Source organism: Accipiter gentilis, chromosome 22 (assembly GCF_929443795.1).
Source record: "Accipiter gentilis chromosome 22, bAccGen1.1, whole genome shotgun sequence".
NCBI lineage: Eukaryota > Metazoa > Chordata > Aves > Accipitriformes > Accipitridae > Astur > Astur gentilis.
Genome location: NC_064901.1, coordinates 26,996,324 through 27,013,993, shown reverse-complemented (window position 1 = coordinate 27,013,993; position 17,670 = coordinate 26,996,324). Strand labels below are relative to the sequence as shown.

At 41.1% G+C, this 17,670-nt stretch overlaps 1 protein-coding gene across 3 annotated transcripts; it reads left to right on the top strand.

Moving 5' to 3' along the window:
- The first annotated feature begins 1,250 nt into the window (after window positions 1–1,250).
- Window positions 1,251–13,894, top strand: EHF (ETS homologous factor). 3 transcript variants are annotated; one of them, XM_049825499.1, is made up of 8 exons: window positions 1,251–1,350; window positions 3,856–4,101; window positions 4,420–4,479; window positions 6,891–6,959; window positions 7,445–7,447; window positions 10,144–10,203; window positions 12,706–12,901; window positions 13,755–13,894. In XM_049825499.1, exons 1-8 carry the CDS (start codon window positions 1,254–1,256, stop codon window positions 13,852–13,854), a joined length of 831 nt encoding a protein of 276 aa, XP_049681456.1. In that variant the 5' UTR covers window positions 1,251–1,253; the 3' UTR covers window positions 13,855–13,894. The 3 variants fall into 3 exon arrangements, with proteins under 3 accessions (XP_049681456.1, XP_049681455.1, XP_049681454.1); XM_049825498.1 differs by lacking the exon at window positions 7,445–7,447 and adding an exon at window positions 7,051–7,119; XM_049825497.1 differs by lacking the exon at window positions 7,445–7,447 and having other exon boundaries at window positions 1,254–1,350.
- Window positions 13,895–17,670: the final 3,776 nt, after the last annotated feature.

The following is a 17,670-nucleotide window of genomic DNA, read 5'->3' as shown; positions in this document are numbered from 1 at the left end:
AGCCAAGTCCAGTGACTTTAACTTTCACCAGTCCATTTTGTATTTCATCTTCTTTATAATTCCAATGTGAAGTCTAGCTGCATGAACATGCCGTCCTGATGTCTAATCTTTCATTTTTACAGACTTCGTGGCTTTTAATTTAGAATATTTTTGAACAATGGTTTGGGGTTTTTTCTGTGTATTTATATAAGAATAACAATCTGAAGCCTTTTTAATATTTAACAAATTACTTTTTCCAAACTCTTGAAGAATGTCTGTGGATACAATGTATATTTTTTAACTTTGAAACTTCAAACCACTGAAAGATAATGTAAAATATCAAGAATACTTTTAATTGGGGAGTTTTGTATACCTTCACTGGAATCATTAAGCATATGATAAATATATGATTTTTTAAAAAATATCTTATAAGTAGGGTTTTTTTTAATTATAAATAAAATAAAGGAGTTTTGCTCACGGTGCTAATGCTAAGATGAAGGGAAAGTTTGTGTCACTTAAAAGAGGGAATGCTGTCTGGGCGGAGGTGTCACTCTAAAATGCTGCTTCTGTTACATCAATGGCTGTCTCATTTACAAGACCTTTGACAGTCTGATTTTTGGTGGTTTGAAATGTATGATCCGTGATAGTTGTTACTGAGAAGTGTTATAGACACTGCTGACAGATCCGATAAGAAACCGGGTCAGCTGACAAGATATTCCCTGTAACATTACCTCCCTATAGCACTAACATGTGTGTCCTTCTGTATGAGGGAATTTCTGAACATGGGTTGGTGTCAACTGTATAGTTACTGAAAAGTCTTTTCTCTCTCCTAAAAACAAGAAAAGAAAAAAAGAAAAGCATGTTTAAACCACATTTCTCTTTAAATTAGAAAAAAAAAAAAAAGTGAAACTATTTAGTATTTAATTTCTCAAAGCTTGGCAGCTTTCCTGTATTGCTCTGTCAGGAACCTTGTCTTTTCATTCAGCTTTATTTCTGATTACAGATTATTCCTTTCTGGATGGGCAGCTGTAGAAACTTGCTTCTTGCATATGCAAATCAATCATGGTAATGTTTATCATAAGGAGATTTTGTGGCAGTGGAAAAGGGGTTGTGGCAACATGTTCTTGATTTCACTTGTATCTTCTACAAATGGAATTGGCTTCCTCACTTCACCTTCAGTGGATTTTTTTTTTTTTTTTTTTTTTTTTTTTTGCCATTTACCTCTTGGACTAGACACCACTCACTAAGCAAGCTGTTCGATTCACTTACAGATCATGATTTTGGAAGGAGCTGGCAGAATGAGTAACAATTCCAGCAGCAATCTACTCCACCAGCAGCCTTCCTGGACAGACGGATATTCCACATGCAATGGTAGGAGGAATTCAGTGGCTCTGAGCTATGTTTTTTTCTGGGGAGGCAGGGGGAAGGGGCTGCGGCACCTTTAAGCATGCACAAGTATTATTTTTCAGTAATACTAATTTACTGGAGTTTCACTTCTGGTAAGAAAAATTTCCATTTGTTACTTTATTTGTAAACAACTGAACTCGCAACACTAAGTTTCTGAAAGTGATCAGTTTATGGTTCATTTCCTTACTGGTTCTTTTTCTTAAAATGAACTTGGTGTTGAAAGTGCCAAAAGCTCCCTCTCTTCAGTCCAGTATTCTTTCTCTCTTACCTTTACCCTTCATGCCTTCTCTGAAGCAACATTAGTCTTCAGTGCTAATCACCCCTCCGGCTTTCCAGGGGAATAGTCTTTTTGCTCCCCTACTGCATTTGCTTTTTCAGCTCAAATTACTAGATAGCTTTCTAATCAGACTGGCATTAGAGCACTAGATAGCTTGTGAGCTGAGAACTTTTTTTTCTCTTACTGTTTTCTGATTATATAGCTGTATATATAAAAACATGTTCACACATATTTTCTCTCAATATAAAAATATAGATATATATCTATATATAGAGTGTTTGATATAAATTTTATATTCTTTTCATCACTCAGTCAACAGGTAAACCTTAAAATCTAAGCAAACACATACTGCAGTTGTCCTTCTAATCTAATGCTGCAACAAAACTTACAATTAAAGTTCCCACTCAAAGAAACTCTTGTTCTTTTTTATGTGTAATTTCTAAATACACAGGAATACATAAGCATGCACTTAATAAATGTGCCGACCTGTCTGCAACAGATTCATGGGGAAAAAGTCCTGGCTGAGTTTCCCTTTGCACAGGATTTTGTGAAGGGAAATGGTGGGGTCTATCTTCATGTTTCCAGTGTGAAACTCCTCAGGATTTTCTCATGTTTTAGAGGGACAGGAAGCCGAAAGCTCAGACCAGCCTCTACAACCATTCACCGCTTTTACCTAGCTAATTTTTCCTCTCACTAAAGGCTCTCCATTTACATTAGGAGTCTAGTGGCCTCTGATATTCCTTTACCCTTCTGAAGTGATAGGAACACATATCAACCGCCTTTTCAAGGAATACTTGACAGCTCCATCAAACCTTTATTCTCTGACATACCACACTCTTAATCATTTCCACAATCATTCCTCGAATCCTTCAACAGGAGGATGAGAAAAGTCCTGCAAACTCCCTAACTTACTGACACAGACTTTGTTGGCCAATATTGATAAAGAAAACTAAGTAACTGTGGGGCTTTTGTGTGTTTACCTGGAAACTAGCATTGTGCACCGTATCTCAGCTGAAGAGACCTGAGGTCTAATGGGATCTGAGGGGGGGGTGATTTCCTAAAATGTGCCAACTCTGTTGCTTGTGGTTTTCTAGCAATATCCACTGTTGCCAGTATTTCTCACAGCTGTGTGGTAATCTTTTTCTTGGGGAGACTGAGAACAGACCAGTGCCACATCCTGGAACGGGGCTCCTGTAGCATTAGGCTGTGGCAATCTTTCCTCCTCCTGTAATTCAGCCACCTCTGCAATCTCTCATTCCCTCATCCTTAAACTGTTCATGCAGTTGTGAGCATTTTATCACGCCACCATCTCTGCCTGGCACACTCCACTGTCCTCCTTTCCCAAGGAATAAATTGCACTGAACTCCTTTTGCCAGCCTTCTGCGAGGGCAGACTAAAGCAGTCCTGCCTTTGCTCTTATCTTATATAATTATCCTATCCCCATATACAATTTTCTTTCATTTGCACAACATAAATTATTGTCATGCAATGACATACAACTGAGAGCAGTTTAAAAGATTGCCAAGAAAAGATTCAGACGTCCTAACCAGAAAATTAGGCAGCTTCCGTAACTAAAAATGAGTTTTCCTACTGCACTCAGAAATCACCTTACCTGACTACAGAAATAATGTGCATTCATCAGAACGTCAGCTCTGTCATGAAGCTGTGGGCCATACTGATAGGCTTTTACTGTGGAGCAATATGAGATGCCTTGGCTTTTACCATTCTTTGGTTGAATCCCACAATTCATATTCAGTCCTTATTAAGTCCTTATTCAAAGAAAATTTCCACATCACATTATGAGAATTTTGCAAGGCTTTTCCATCATTTTCTGATGCACTAAAATTATTTTCCCACACAAGGATCAACATACCTTTCCAACAGTACTTCTGTAAGGTATCTTCCATCAAAGAATTTTGGTGTACTTAGCCAACATTAATAAATTAATTCCTACATACTCAGTCTGCCAAGAGAGGTGTAATGTAATAATTCCTAGCTTTTAATTGGAAAACTGAGGAAAAAATAATAACAATACCTTCTCCAGCAATAGGTACTGAGCTAGTGTTAAGGACCGAGAAAAGAATCTAGATCTGTGGACTTTCAGGGCATGCAATTTAGCTACAGGCCTTTCTTGTCATTGACATAATCCCGTGGTGCCAGTAGAGACAGTAAATACCTATTTTCTTGTCCAGTGTCCAGCAGCTTCTATGGAACCCAGTGGCACGAAATACACCCGCAGTACTGGACTAAGTTTCAAGTCTGGGAATGGCTGCAGCATCTCCTTGATACCAACCAACTGGATGCCAACTGCATACCCTTCCAGGAGTTTGATATCAACGGGGAACATCTGTGCAGCATGAGCCTGCAGGAATTCACTCAGGCAGCTGGGACAGCAGGGCAACTTCTTTACAGCAACCTGCAGCACCTGAAATGGAACGGTAAACAGATATTAGGCAGTGATGCATGTCCAGTGGTCCAAATTCTGGGATCTTCAGAAGTTGCTTACATTCCCCAGAGACCTACCTGGCAGATCGCATTTGCTAGGTTTGCTATACTGCTTATACCTCATTCACTGTATTGGTAGATTGCTTAGATATGACATAAGGCAGAAATCTGAAGGACCATGGGAAAGGATATGATTCCTGCCTCAAAATTAGTGCCCTGGCTCAGCTGTAGCAGTTGCTGCTTGGAGCTAATACCTTTGATTCTTCTGTGCTCTTTGTCATACATCCTATCTGCCGTTTGCTTTCTTGCAGGCCAGTGTGGAAGTGACATATACCAATCTCATAATGTCATTGTGAAGACAGAGCAAACAGGTGAGTAACAGTTGGGTAACTTGTGTTTTGACGGTGACAAAAAAGGGGAAACTGTCCATTCCAAGAAAGAGATATCAAAATGGCATTAAATAAAATGGGAAGTGTATCATGCAGAATAAAAGAAGTAACACAAATATCAGTCAGTGTCTACTTTTTGAAGTTCCGGGTAGTACAACCGTATCTTAGTTTGCATGTGGCCACTTTTCCTGGGATACCTCTGCAGTATCAGCAGTCTATAATTGATGTTCAGAGTTGGAATAGTTTGCAGTGCTTAGCAAGTGCAGCTTTGTAGAAGACTTCATTCTATGCTTCATTCAGCAGATATCAAAACAAGCATTTTCACAGTATTCTCAGTTTTAAAAAAAAGAGAGAAAAAATATTTTGTTGTGAAGTGCTGTTAATGTTTGAAACATGAGGAAATTTCCAAACAAAGCAACTTCGAGGGAAAAGAAATGTTGTATTTCAATTTCTTTACCTGTTTCAATGAAACTGAAATTCAGGTAGTATTTTGATTTCACCAGATGTGCATTTTTCCTGTGGCAGTCTTTTTTTCCAGTGTATTCATAGCTAGATCCCTTTCCTCCCAGGGTTTTGTTTCACCGAGAAAAGAACTTCAGCTCAGTTCAATCCTCCTCTTCAGGCACGATTATTTTCCTCGGTCCTTTGCCAGAGCACCTCCATCCATATCCAAACAGTCTCTATGCCACTAGTTGCAGCCTCTTTGTATGTGAGTGTGCTCATGAGCCACGCTTTAATATCTCCTGGCAGAATGAACACAGATTCGTAGCATGCGATGTCTCCGACAAATACTACCAGCCTATTTATTGTGCTAACCTGGAGGAGCCCAGCCTCTCCAGCCAGGGACAATATTCACCTTCTTGCAGCGGGCAAGCATTGCAATCTGCAGTCAGCTCCTTGCCTGTGCCCACATAATTGCGGGTGATGTGCATGCAGCAGCCTCAATGACTGCCATATAGAAAACTACAGTAATCCTTTAAGTCCTGATTTATGAGATCTTGGTATAATATTAGTTCCTCCTCCCACTAGAGATACACGGTACAGTGCAAAGTACCTCAGCTGCACATCCTGGAAAGGCCAAATCCCAGGACTAACTGATGGTTCCCCTAGCTATGCTGAATCAGGAGTGGCGTGGTGGGGCTCTGCCAATGCCAACCACGGGCAGTGCGAGTGGGTTTAGTTTCTGCATGGGGAGGAGAAGGCGGTGCAGTTTAGGGCTGCTGGGGAAGGGGCCCCTTGTGAGCCAGCAGGGATGGGGCTGGTGGTTTAGAAGGGAAGCCTGCCTGATCCTAGTAGACTGTCGCAGTTGCAAAGACTTGGGTAGTGAAAAAGGCCAAAACGGGAAGACAAGCTGTCTCCCCGTGTTCTAGCTAAGTAAGGCCTGTTTTCAGAGGCAACATTAGGCAGATCAGGTGTCCAAGCAAGCAAAGGGTGTGTGCGCTATTGTAGGAACGCAAGCTCTGGGTGCCCAAACATGCAGCTATTACTTAGCATGCCTGCTAAATTCCTATGTCATAAGTGGTAACTCAGCCAAACATGATGATTTAGCTATAACTCATTTTCGTGTTTTTTTTTTATTTCATTCATATGAACATGAAAAAAAAAAATAGGGAAAACCTAGATTTGAACGTTACATCTCATCCTTTCTGATCTGGATTCAAAAGAAAAAGAGATTTTTAAGGCTTCTGGCCTAAAAAATGCACAGTGAAGAGGGTCATTTCCTGATCAATGTACATGTCATACTTCTGTTCTGCTTATATTGATCCGTCTCACCAGAAGGTCACTAAAATTATTAAAACCTCTTTAATCATGAAGGTGGTTTTTACATTAAGGATGGGGACTTGACATGCCTGTAATAAAATGACCCTTCATCTAGGATTAGGCTTTGATGTTTCTCACTATGTGCTTACACATGAAGCTCTGTTTCAGAGGGGAGTTTCGAGTTCTATACTATCGAGTTCTATACTCGTTATAAGCATCCTCCTGTTTCACTAGATACTTGAGAACACTTTCATCTCTATGGCACCAAAGCACTGTCATAATCACCAGGGGCTGAGAATTCAGGACTGGATTGGGTAGAATTAGAGTTGATCTGGCACAGGCAACCTCCTTCAAGGTCAGGCATAAATGATATATTAGCCAGGAAAAGGAAGCGCCTACTACATTATTTCTAAAAGTCAGTGCTTTGTATAAGCACATTTGCCTGAGTATGCAAAACACCATCCATAATTTGAGTGAAAGGAAATAATTTTGTGCATAGCCCCTTCACTTCTTGGTTACCTTCACAGCTCTTTTTTTGCACATTTCTTATTCCCTCAATGCTCAATATTCACCTCTTTGCTAAGAAATGTTCTTTTAGTGATCTGATTTTCCTTTTGGTCTTTTACCTTCAGATCCGTCATTAATGGTGTCCTGGAAAGAAGACAATTACCTGTATGACAGTGGCTATGGTAGCACAGTAGGTAACTAACATCACAATACTTCATCCATTTCTGAGATGGTTTTATTGTTGTCTGAGACTATTACTTTAAATTTCTTCTTTTGAATTCCCAGAGCTATTGGACAGTAAAACATTCTGTCGTGCTCAGATTTCCATGATGACACCTAGTCACCAGCCTCCTGGTAAGGAACTTGTAATTATATTGTTAATTGTTCGTCACTTGTCCCAGAGCTACCGACATATAATAGTGTCTGTGGTCTTCTGTTGTAGGATTGCAACTGAGCCTCCAGTAATTTTAAACCAAGCAATACTGATTCTGACAGCTCTTTTAGCTATCATAATTACAATAGCTTGCTTTAAAGAAATGCTTCTCTCTTCTGTCAGGACGAAAAAGATCAAATAATCTGCAATCTCTACGTATCTTTTAAAGTGACTGAGTCAAAGGAAAAGATGTTAGTGTCAGCGAGACGAGACGTTCCAGCTCCAGCACGCTTCTCTGTGGTGTAGCTGGTTATAGGCAAACAAGTGCCGCGTTCCTCCAGAGAGCTGGCTGCGTTTCCCTAGCGAACCAGTGGTTCATGCTGAGTAGGTTACTGGGTTTGTGGCTGGGTTTGGGGTCGGCCCAGGGGAGCCACCAGGCGGGCACCAAGCCCTCTGCCCAGCCGCACCAGCAGAAGGGCTTCCCACCGGGGACCACCAGAGCCGACAGCAGGGCATGCACCCCATGTCTCTTCACCCCCGCACAGCGCTTCCACGAGGCAGAGACACAGCGCAACCTGCCTGCTCAAGGGCAGGAGAAAGAGCAAACCTATTTGCCGTAGTGCCCAGTGAAAGCGCAGTCCAGGCGCACGCGTCAGGACGCTCTGTGGGCTGTGTCCCGCGGGCTGACCGCAGTGGCAGAGGAGCGAGAGAAAGGCAGTGGGAGAAGAGGGGAGCAGGGACAGCGGGGGGGCAAGAAAGGGGGAAAGGAAAGACAGGTCCTCCTTGGGAGGCTGTTAAGCAAACAGACCCGAGGGAGAAAGCGGTGGAGGTCATGGGAGGATGAGAAAGGAAAGCACACTCCTGTGGATGCAGCCCCGCAGGAGTTGCCTCTGCACCGGGGCAGCTCCGTGCCCCCGCACATGGACGGCAGCCGCAGCCTCTGTGCCTGCCCCTTCGCCGCGTCCCCCGGCCTCCAGCACAGCCAGACTTGCCGAGTGGCATACCGTTTAATCTGATGTACTCAGCAATAAATTAAAAAAAGAGAGAAACCCTGACCAGAAGAAGAAAACCGCCAAACCTTAAAAAAAAAACCCCAACCAAACACTCTGTTTGCTTTCTCCGCTGCCTCCACCCACTGTCACAAGATGGCTACCAGGATTTCAGAGCTCTCTGACAGCACTGGGGACCTGTCAAGATCCTGGCATAGTGTGTTTACCTGCTGACTGCTGAAGCCTAGAGCTAGGGTGGCATGCCAAGGGCACAACCTCCTGTAAAAACTAAATTTGTATATCCCGTAAAAAAATGGCTCATTCCTGAATCATATGCAAATACTGTGCAACCTTTTGTCAAAAGTTTTGCAAGACGGCTTTGTTGAAACTGCATCATAACTCTTTTCATCTGTCAGGCCCCAGCCTCCTAACATGGCATGTTTGAAACCGGTCTCCACAAAGGAGCGGAGGCAGAGCGGGAGGCTATTTACACAGCTGAAATCCAGAATAAATCACCAGCTAGCAGAAGGCAACTGAACTTCCAAGAATAAATCGCCAGCTAAGTGGAGCATAACAAACATTTGCAAGCAAATTGTGGGATTTGAAAATGAGAAGGATTTATATAAGAGGGCAAATAAAGGACTGGGTCCTGCTGTCCTTGCCTGGAGTTCCCACAGACTTTTAATAACATCAGGGGAATCATAATCTGAGGAAAGGCAGTGAAATAAGCCTCATTTTACTTTTTCCCCCCAAGCAGAGTGCGGTTCGGGCTAGTTCCTGCTCTTTGAGAGTGAGGAGGCAAAATGACTCAGGGTGCGTTTTCTGCTTGGGGGTCAAGGACAATAATTGTCAGTCTCAGAATAGTGGAGGTTAGGCTTATCCTCACTGACCTGTTCAGTTTATGTTTCCAGTTATGTATGAATAAAGCAAGTGTGTGAATAGCTTTGCATCTACCTTTTCACATGCAGTTATTGCAGTTGCTTGTGCAAATCTGACAAGTTTCCATGCAAATGAATATTTCCTGTGAGTCATTTTCCCATGCAAATGCCTGGTTTCCATGAAAAGTATGATAATGGTGCATTCACAGAAGCTGGGAAAACATGCGTGGGACCTTAAGCTTTGCTTTATGGAATTCAGGCACGAAGTATGCTGAAAAGCAACACAGAAGGGGCTCCCTCTCAGGACTATCCCACAGATTTTGCGAGACTTAGAGCAATCAAGTGAAAGCTATTCATTAATGCCAAGAGTAGAACCAGGCTGCTGTGGTTTGAGGGCAGGAGGGTCGAGTGTGCAGACTGTGAGGTAGGTTACAGTCATGAACAGGAGGAACTCTTCTTTTTCTTAATTTCTGAAGAAACACTTGTGCCAGAAACCTTATTCCTCCTCTGGCTGGCTGCAGGTGAGTACCATCAATGAGAAATGGCTTGTTTCTATGGCTCTGAGCCACACAACAATATATGCACGTCCAGCTGCCAAAAACTCCTACCAGTGCAGCCCCGTTCCCCCACCCTGCCCACCTCACCCCCCAGTGCTTTGCCAGTTCATTATGTTTTAGTCAGGTAGGTCTTCTGCGCGTTGGTACCAGTGCATACATTTCACATTAGATCATCTCTTCAGAAACAAATAAGCCCCCAAAGATACATGCTTCTGCAAAGACTAAGACATAATGGGACAATTCAGGATTCCTTTTATAGACACGATTATCTTATTTTTCTTTCTCTCACACATAACATGAGGTGAGGTATTTGTTAATCAAATTTAGGTTTCAAAAGCCAAATGTTTACCTCTGCATTCATTCTTTATTCATCAATGGTCTCTTTGTGAAGTGTGCTATTTAACATGTGGTACAGAAAACAAAACTCTCCCCCTTCCTCCTCACTTAGATTACCTTCTGAAAAGTGATTATCTTTAAAAGAGATATTCGTTCTTTTTTGTGGTTTTGTTTCTTTCAACCTGCTAGTCAATGGAAAGCCTTTAATCAAATTTACAAATAGACTTCATTTTCCTTCTCTGCAGATTCTTCAGATGTGAAAAAATCACAAGATCATACCCTAAAGTCCCACACCAAGAAGCACAGTAAGTCGACATCCATGTTTATAATGGTTGGTTGATTGAAGGAAAAGAAACACATTAAAAGCAAATCCCCTTCGGGAAGGAAAAGGAAGCATTTTGAAAGCAAAACTGGTTAGATCATCATTGTCATTGAATCCTCCAAGGATCTGACTGTTTCTAGTACTGTTTGCTTACGTTATTTTTGACTCAGTATTGTTATACTTTTAAAATTGTTTGCATCAGTGAGGGCTTATGGGGAAGCAACCAGTAACCAGTTGCCTCTGCCCTATGTTAAGCTGGGCTGGTGGACTGGAGTAAAGGAATGATGGAGACACAGGATTAAATCAGGAAGATCTGTGCGAGGGCATGGCCGTGCTTGTGCTCGTGCCTATGCCTCCCAGGTGCAGCATGCACCAGAGACCCTGCTCAGCATCTCCTTGCAGAACTTCTCACACATGGCGTCATGAGCAAGCACCTGCCCCTCAATCCTTCCACCTCTTCCCCTCTGATAGGGCAGTCTTTCCTCTCCCCTCATCTGCTTTTTCTGCTAGTTTTGATTCAACCTGACTCTGAAGACAGGTTACCATAATTAGGATTTCTGGACATAGTTCTATTAATGTACTTTACTGAGATTTTAATGCTGAAAATATCTTGTGTATATCTGTTGCATCCTGTATCATTCCCTATATCTAGAATAGAAAACCTTAATATTGGTCCTCCACTAGATTTCGTAATGTTTGATTTCATCCTGTTTCAATATGGTCTCCAGATTATCTGTCTCTTCCTGACTCCTCTTCCTACCCTTCTCTGTGACTTTGCCCAGCCAGAACTCCTGAACTTTTTATCCGCACACAGATATTTTGTTTCTTTTTTTTGTGTGTATATCAAGGTTGCTCATGAAAGGATTAGATAGGACTGGTCCAAAGACAGACCTGTGAAGAACTGAGGTCCCGTGGTTTGTTCAGTTTGGAGAAGAGAAGGCTGAGGGGTGACCTCATCGCAGTCTGTAACTTCCTCAAAGTGGGCAGCGAAAGGGCAGGTGCTGATCTCCTCCCTCTGGTGACCAGCAACAGGACATGACAAAATGGAATGAAGCTTCATCAGGGGAGATTCAGACTGGACATTAGGAAAATGTTCTTCACTGAGAGGGTGGTTGGTCCCTGGAACAGGCTCCCCAGGGAAGCACCAAACTTGTCAAGAGTTCAAAGAGCATCTGGATGAAGCTCTTAGACATATGGTTTAGTTTCAGGTAGTTCTGTGAGGAGCAGGGAGTTGGATTTGATGATCCTTATGGACTTGAGGTATTCTATGATTCTAAGAACTCAGTCACAACCTTGGCATATAGAAAAGGTCACCTTGCCTTGCTGGGCTAATCCTCTACATTTCCAGTTTCTTCAGTACTGCTCTGTATCATGATCTACTGAGTATGTTACTGATGTCCAGATAGACTAGGTCCACCACATTTTGTTGGTTCTAGAAAACAATTATAATAACAAAGAAAAATATTGGATTAGTTGACTTAAATCTACTTCTACTCATGTTGCACTGTATAATGTTTTCTGTTTACCTTCACATCTTTGACTAGCTTGTTTCCTTCTTAATTTGGTCTAAGGTCTTGCATGCTTTTGAAGTCAGACCAAAGGACTGCTATCTTTCTGGCCCACCTTGTCACTGTTTGTTATTCTTCATTCATAGACTGCTACATCTGACTTGGACTTATTTAATCTTTGTTTCTTTTTGACCTGGGCTTTCTAGGGCCATCTCTACGGTAACCATGGGATGGATTTGTGCTTAAACCGGGAGGTCTACCTGTTGAAATCAGAGAGCTGGTTTTGCCTTTTCTGATACCATGGTCAAATTTTTTTATACCCTTTGCACATACAATTTTGGCTAGCCAGTTTTGTCACTGTCCCTCTAGCGACTCTATACTTTCTTACGTCTTTAAGTCTACCTAAGAGACCTGGGACCAAATACTCATTGATGCAGAATGGCATTTCACCTCCTTTGCCTTCTCTCTGTCTTTTAAATGCATGGAGATTCACACTCCACATTCACATGCATTCACATGCGTGTGCTACTTCACAGTTATCTTGGCTGTTTCACATACTGCACGATAGTATCAGGTTACATGCCATGCTGTAGAAGAATATCAGGAAAAGGGGGCAAATGAGACGAGAGGAAGAGTTAAACATGTTCTCTTCAGGGCACAAACAGTGTCAAAGGCAGAAGGAAGCCGTGGGTGGTTTGGACTCTGCTTCCCCTGGTTGCTGGGGCTCCTACCTGCCTGCTGTGGGGCTCAGGCTGCCGAAGGCTGACGCTCATCTCCAGCCTCAGCGTAAAGGCTGTCAGTGTTTTTTGCCTATATATCTCTGAGGTGGGGGTCCTGTGCTCCAGGAACTATAGCCTGTCCCTACTGAGTGATCACCATCTGTAGATGACACACTGAAAGAACATGGTATAAAAATGGTAAACATAGCCCAGAGAGCAGTTTAGATACGCCTTCCTCCTGCCCCTTTCCTCTTTCAGACCCTCGAGGAACTCATCTTTGGGAATTTATTAGAGATATTCTTCTCAATCCTGAGAAAAATCCGGGATTAATCAAGTGGGAAGACCGGTCAGAAGGTGTCTTCAGATTTTTAAAATCCGAAGCTGTGGCTCAGCTCTGGGGAAAGAAGAAAAACAACAGCAGCATGACTTATGAGAAGCTCAGCCGGGCTATGAGGTGAGCTGAGATGTTGCTGTAGAAGACTGGGGCACATAAAGAGGCTACCTGAATGGAGCATTGTTTGACTTTTAAAAATGAAAAGTCAGCAGCACCAGTTGCGTTCTTTGACAGCTGAGTCTCTCCCACTATTTTTGGGATTGTAACATTATGTTCTTCTTTGTCTTTTCTTTCCCCTCCTGCTCCTGTATGCTATAATATATATACTATACATAACATACATGAGTTATATATATAATATACATTCTGTTACTGTCCACCCAAACAACCAATGTAGGAAGGAAACACGGTTGTAGCAAGCTGAAAGTTCACATGCTACTGGATTGGGAGGGTTTAAAGGGCCCAGTAATGGCCAGAGACCTTGTTATTTCCAACAGTGTTCAGAAACTAGATGTAGCCCCCATCCATTATCTTAAAATAGATTTACAAATTCTATGTGAGGATTTTTTCTGCTCTTTGCTTTAACATTTTGAGCACTTTTTCCATAACCTATTCAAGTTCAAAATGTATTTTTAAATGGAAGCTGAGATTCTTTCCTGGTCTGATTTCAGATCCTGGCTTATCTGGAAATAAAACCCCATGAAATCTCATAAGACCGTGTGATAAATATGGCAATATGTTATGACCTGAAATACGGTGAAATTAAAACTCAGAAGATAATTAATATAAAGTAAAAAGAAGACATCAATTTTTTTCTCCGCTTTCAGTTATAATAATCTTAGGTATTATATATATAACTCAATAGAAAATAAAGAGTTTTCAGCTAGCGGAGGGATTGCCTATTTGGCAGTGGCCTTTTAGGACCATACGTTAATTTAATCTTCAATCTTTTTCTATGTTTTTGTTTTAACAGATACTATTACAAAAGAGAAATCCTGGAGCGTGTGGATGGTCGGAGATTAGTATATAAATTTGGAAAGAATGCCCGTGGCTGGAGAGAAAATGAGAATTAAATATGTCAAGAAATAACATTTAAAACACCTGGATGTAAATATTCAAAGACTATTTTCTTATATTTATGTACCAAACTGGGGTGAAAAACCAATTCTACTTCTGTCGGGAAGAAGGAACATTATATTATTGGTGTTAAAATTATTTTATTTGAAGTATGTCCTGTATGGGGAAAAAATGTACACAGTTTTCTGTGATATAAGATAACATTATAGAGTTATGATTATTTGTCCCTTCTTGTGAAGTTTTTATCTTTTTTTTTTAAATCATACAGGCATAATGTGATTTATGAGTCATGCAAAGAAAGGGAAGGAGCGAAATACTAGGGCATTTAGGGAGTATGATAATCCACTTTGGAAGGCAACTATAAGTGGAGGAAACAGTAAAGCATCTCTGAGCCAAGTAGTCTTCTTCCATAGTCAGCTGGTTTATAGCTTTCATTGGCCAATATCACTTGTTCCTTCCCTCCTCTGATTTCTGAGTGTTTTAACACTTTGCTGGCTTCCAGTTGCTTTTGTTGAGTCAGACCCTGGGTTCCTCTTCAGATAGCTTATCCCAGCCACAGAGAGCAGGGGCTCTGCAAGGTGGCTGTCAGCATTTATTTGGAGAACCCATACTACCTCCACCACTGGTACCCTCTTTTGTAGGCAGATGTTTCGGACCTGACCTTACCTGGTACTGAGTATCCTCCCTAATCTCCAAAGGGCATTCAGCTCATCCCAGGAAAAGGGCTATTTGTTTTTAACTAACATCTTTGAGGTGAACCGCAGGAAGAGAGTCAATCTCAGGGACCAAAAGCTATTGAAGGAAGATGATAGTTTTCTGACTGGGCAAACTTACCAAAAGGCACTGGTTTCCCAGTAGAAATATTAATACTCCTCCCACCCACTTATATTCCTAATTAAAACATTCAAATCCATGCCACATGAAGCAGTGAGGAAGTGGTCAAGCAGATCATATATTAATCCCATGGCACGAGGGAGCAGTCTCCCCAGTTCCTTCTAGTTGTATGGTCCTCCTGGCAGGTCAAGTCTCACTTGGACAGGTACTTTCAAAAAAGTTTTGAGAAATGCACGGCTCCATTGCATGTAAAATATTAGTTCCCTTTGCTTTTCTCAAGTCTAACTCCGTATTGTATTTGTATTTGTCAACTGTGCTTGGGATTCTTAGTTGGAGAAAAAACCACCAACACAAAGACACTGAGATTTTGGGGGACATTCAGACCTGGGTCAGTATTTTGGGCTCATCTCTATGCAGAGACTGAACGTTCATTGGCAGCTTTTTCTTTCTCCAAGTCACAAATGCTTCCTGCTGGCACCAAGCACATGCAGAACATGGGGAAATAAAAACTAGAGGAGGCAGCACTTCACCAGGTCACTGAGTACGTGCGATGTGGGAGTTGAGAAACAGGATTTTCTTGGTGATGTTAACAGAGGTGAAACCAAGATCAATTGCTACTCACTTTTTCAGGGGAATTTAGAAAACAGTAATAGGGGCTGAGAAGTCCAGGACAAAAAAAAAAAAGAATATTAAGAATGTTAAATCCATTCAATATCCATTTCCTCAGGCGTCCCCTGGATTTGAATCCATATTATCTTGAAATGCAGCAAGGTGCAGCTGGAGGTTGTAGGATATTCCATTTTTTGTTTGTCTTAAAAGGAAATAGAGTTGAAATCAAGAGACAACAGAAGTATCAATATAAAGGGTATCAAAAGTGCTTAGCAACAATTTGTAGGCAAACATGAGAGCCTAACTTGTTATCTACACATGTAGGGCATGTCAAACAAAAACACCACCTCCTACACTGTGTATGCCAGAGCTGTCACCGTCAATTACCCATACATGACAATTTTTACTTTTCATAACCTGGGTGGAGAGAGGTTCATCCTATTTACAAATCAAATAATAAGCCTCTGTACTTCAAAGTCATTTTTGTCTCAGTCTCTCTCTTTTTTTTTTTTTTTAACTGACTGTGCTAGCCTTGCTTGCTTTTGCGCAACTCAATAATTTCCTTTTTTTAGCTTAATTAGCTACATTCCACTTCCTTTACCATCATTTTGTAGTTCATACAACAAGAACTGGGCCGCCAGACAAGGAGAGCACCTTCACTTTGCTCCAAAGACGGTTTCTTCCCCCATCCCACAGTTATTTGCAGCCCTTTGCTCCATGCTCTTCACCCTCCCCCTTCTCCCTCTTCCCCCAATCCACACCTTGGATGAAAATCTGAAATCAGTGGTACCATCACAAATACGCAATACTGTTGTACTTTATCTCAGGTTGACCTACATCTTACAGCAACTGATTGGAATACCTTAACAGAGCTGCTTTCTACCAGATCTCTTACCAAACTTCTTGGGAGACAAAACAAACTCATGATATACACGTGTCACCACTTGGTTACCGAGCAGCAGCTAAACCTGCTTTTAAAGGTTTTGAAAGATAAAGCTTTATTTAGAAGCATACTGTATAAATCTAGAGAGCGATTTACACTGGGGTGCAGTATAAATGCCAGTCTTCCACTGTCATGTCTTTCAGCACGTGGAAATCGTGCAAGTTTCTATTCCCACTCTGCAGAACTTTTCAGACTAGGTACTTGTCATTCAGCATTACAATAGCACAAAGTTGGAATAGAAGCCAGCCAACATTTACTCTGTTTTACAAATATATTAACATTTGCCTAAGACAAACACAAAGAACTGTTTAAAACTACAGTTCTTGCCAAGGACAGATGCAACCAACCAAAGGGAGTCTTTTTACCAGACCTAAGCAAATGGAGGAAATGAAGACATGAATGTTTATATAAATTACTATTTAAACAAAAAGCATTTCTGATTGCTCTTTTATTTTGTATTTCAGAGGCTGAGCAATCATATTTTTAGATGTTTCCTTTAAGTTAGCAGCTGCTGAACTGGTAGCACCATGTGTATAGATTTTTATTGTACCATAATTTTTCATATGTATAAAGCTCTAGATAGGAAAGTATATTATATTTATATAGTTACATGCAAATCACAATGTCAAAGGTGTTGGCATGAGCATTCTCAAACTGTATTTTCTGCACAAAATTAGAGCAACATACTTTAAAAACATCCTGAGAAACTGTATGTAGGCTGGTGAACTACAGAGACATTAAAATGTTTTGTTACATTTTCATCTTTCTGCAGCACATTGCATAATTCTTGCTTGCTTCTCACAGCATCATCTTCAATGTATACATGTGGGAAAAAATCCACATCAGATATTTCACTATTGCCATTGTAAATCTCAGCTTGGAGACTATGTATCACAAAATGGTTCTAAAGACTGCTTCTATTTTTGTGGATATGATATAAATTCAAATAAAACACTCATGAAAGACATTTTCTGATGAATGTTGATCTCTTTATGTCTTGGAAGAGACTAATATGAATTCTTTCAGTATTGGAGAATATTTCAACATTGGCAGAAGGACTGATGTAACTACCACAAAAACCAATAGCATAAATTTACTAATATGCTGAATAGCCCATCTATTGTGAAGATACTGAATTTCCAAACCTATTTTATGTCTCACAGGCCTCACTGGAATACTCAATTATGTTGACACACCTAGATTGCCTATCTTGTTCAGCTGCTAAACTTTACAAAGGTCTTACTTCAGCACTGATTTAACTTCAAGGTATTTTGAAGTGTGTGCAAGGGCTAGGCTGATTAAGGATGCCGTTACTCACACTCAGCATTTCCTTTACTGAATCAAAGCAGCTAAAACTATGAAATCCTGTCCTTCATGTTATTTTCCTATCTAAGCGGTGGCTACAAAAACACTCAATGAACAAAGA

What these genes read in the sequence shown, in the direction of transcription:
- EHF (XM_049825498.1), top strand. Translation starts at nt 1,254, where the DNA reads ATGATTTTGGAAGGAGCTGGCAGAATGAGTAACAATTCCAGCAGCAAT. An exon ending in TGGCTATGGTAGCACAGTAG is followed by an intron (nt 6,960 to 7,050) that starts GTAACTAACATC and finishes TTGAATTCCCAG; the next exon opens with AGCTATTGGACAGTAAAACA. An exon ending in GTCCCACACCAAGAAGCACA is followed by an intron (nt 10,204 to 12,705) that starts GTAAGTCGACAT and finishes TTCCTCTTTCAG; the next exon opens with ACCCTCGAGGAACTCATCTT.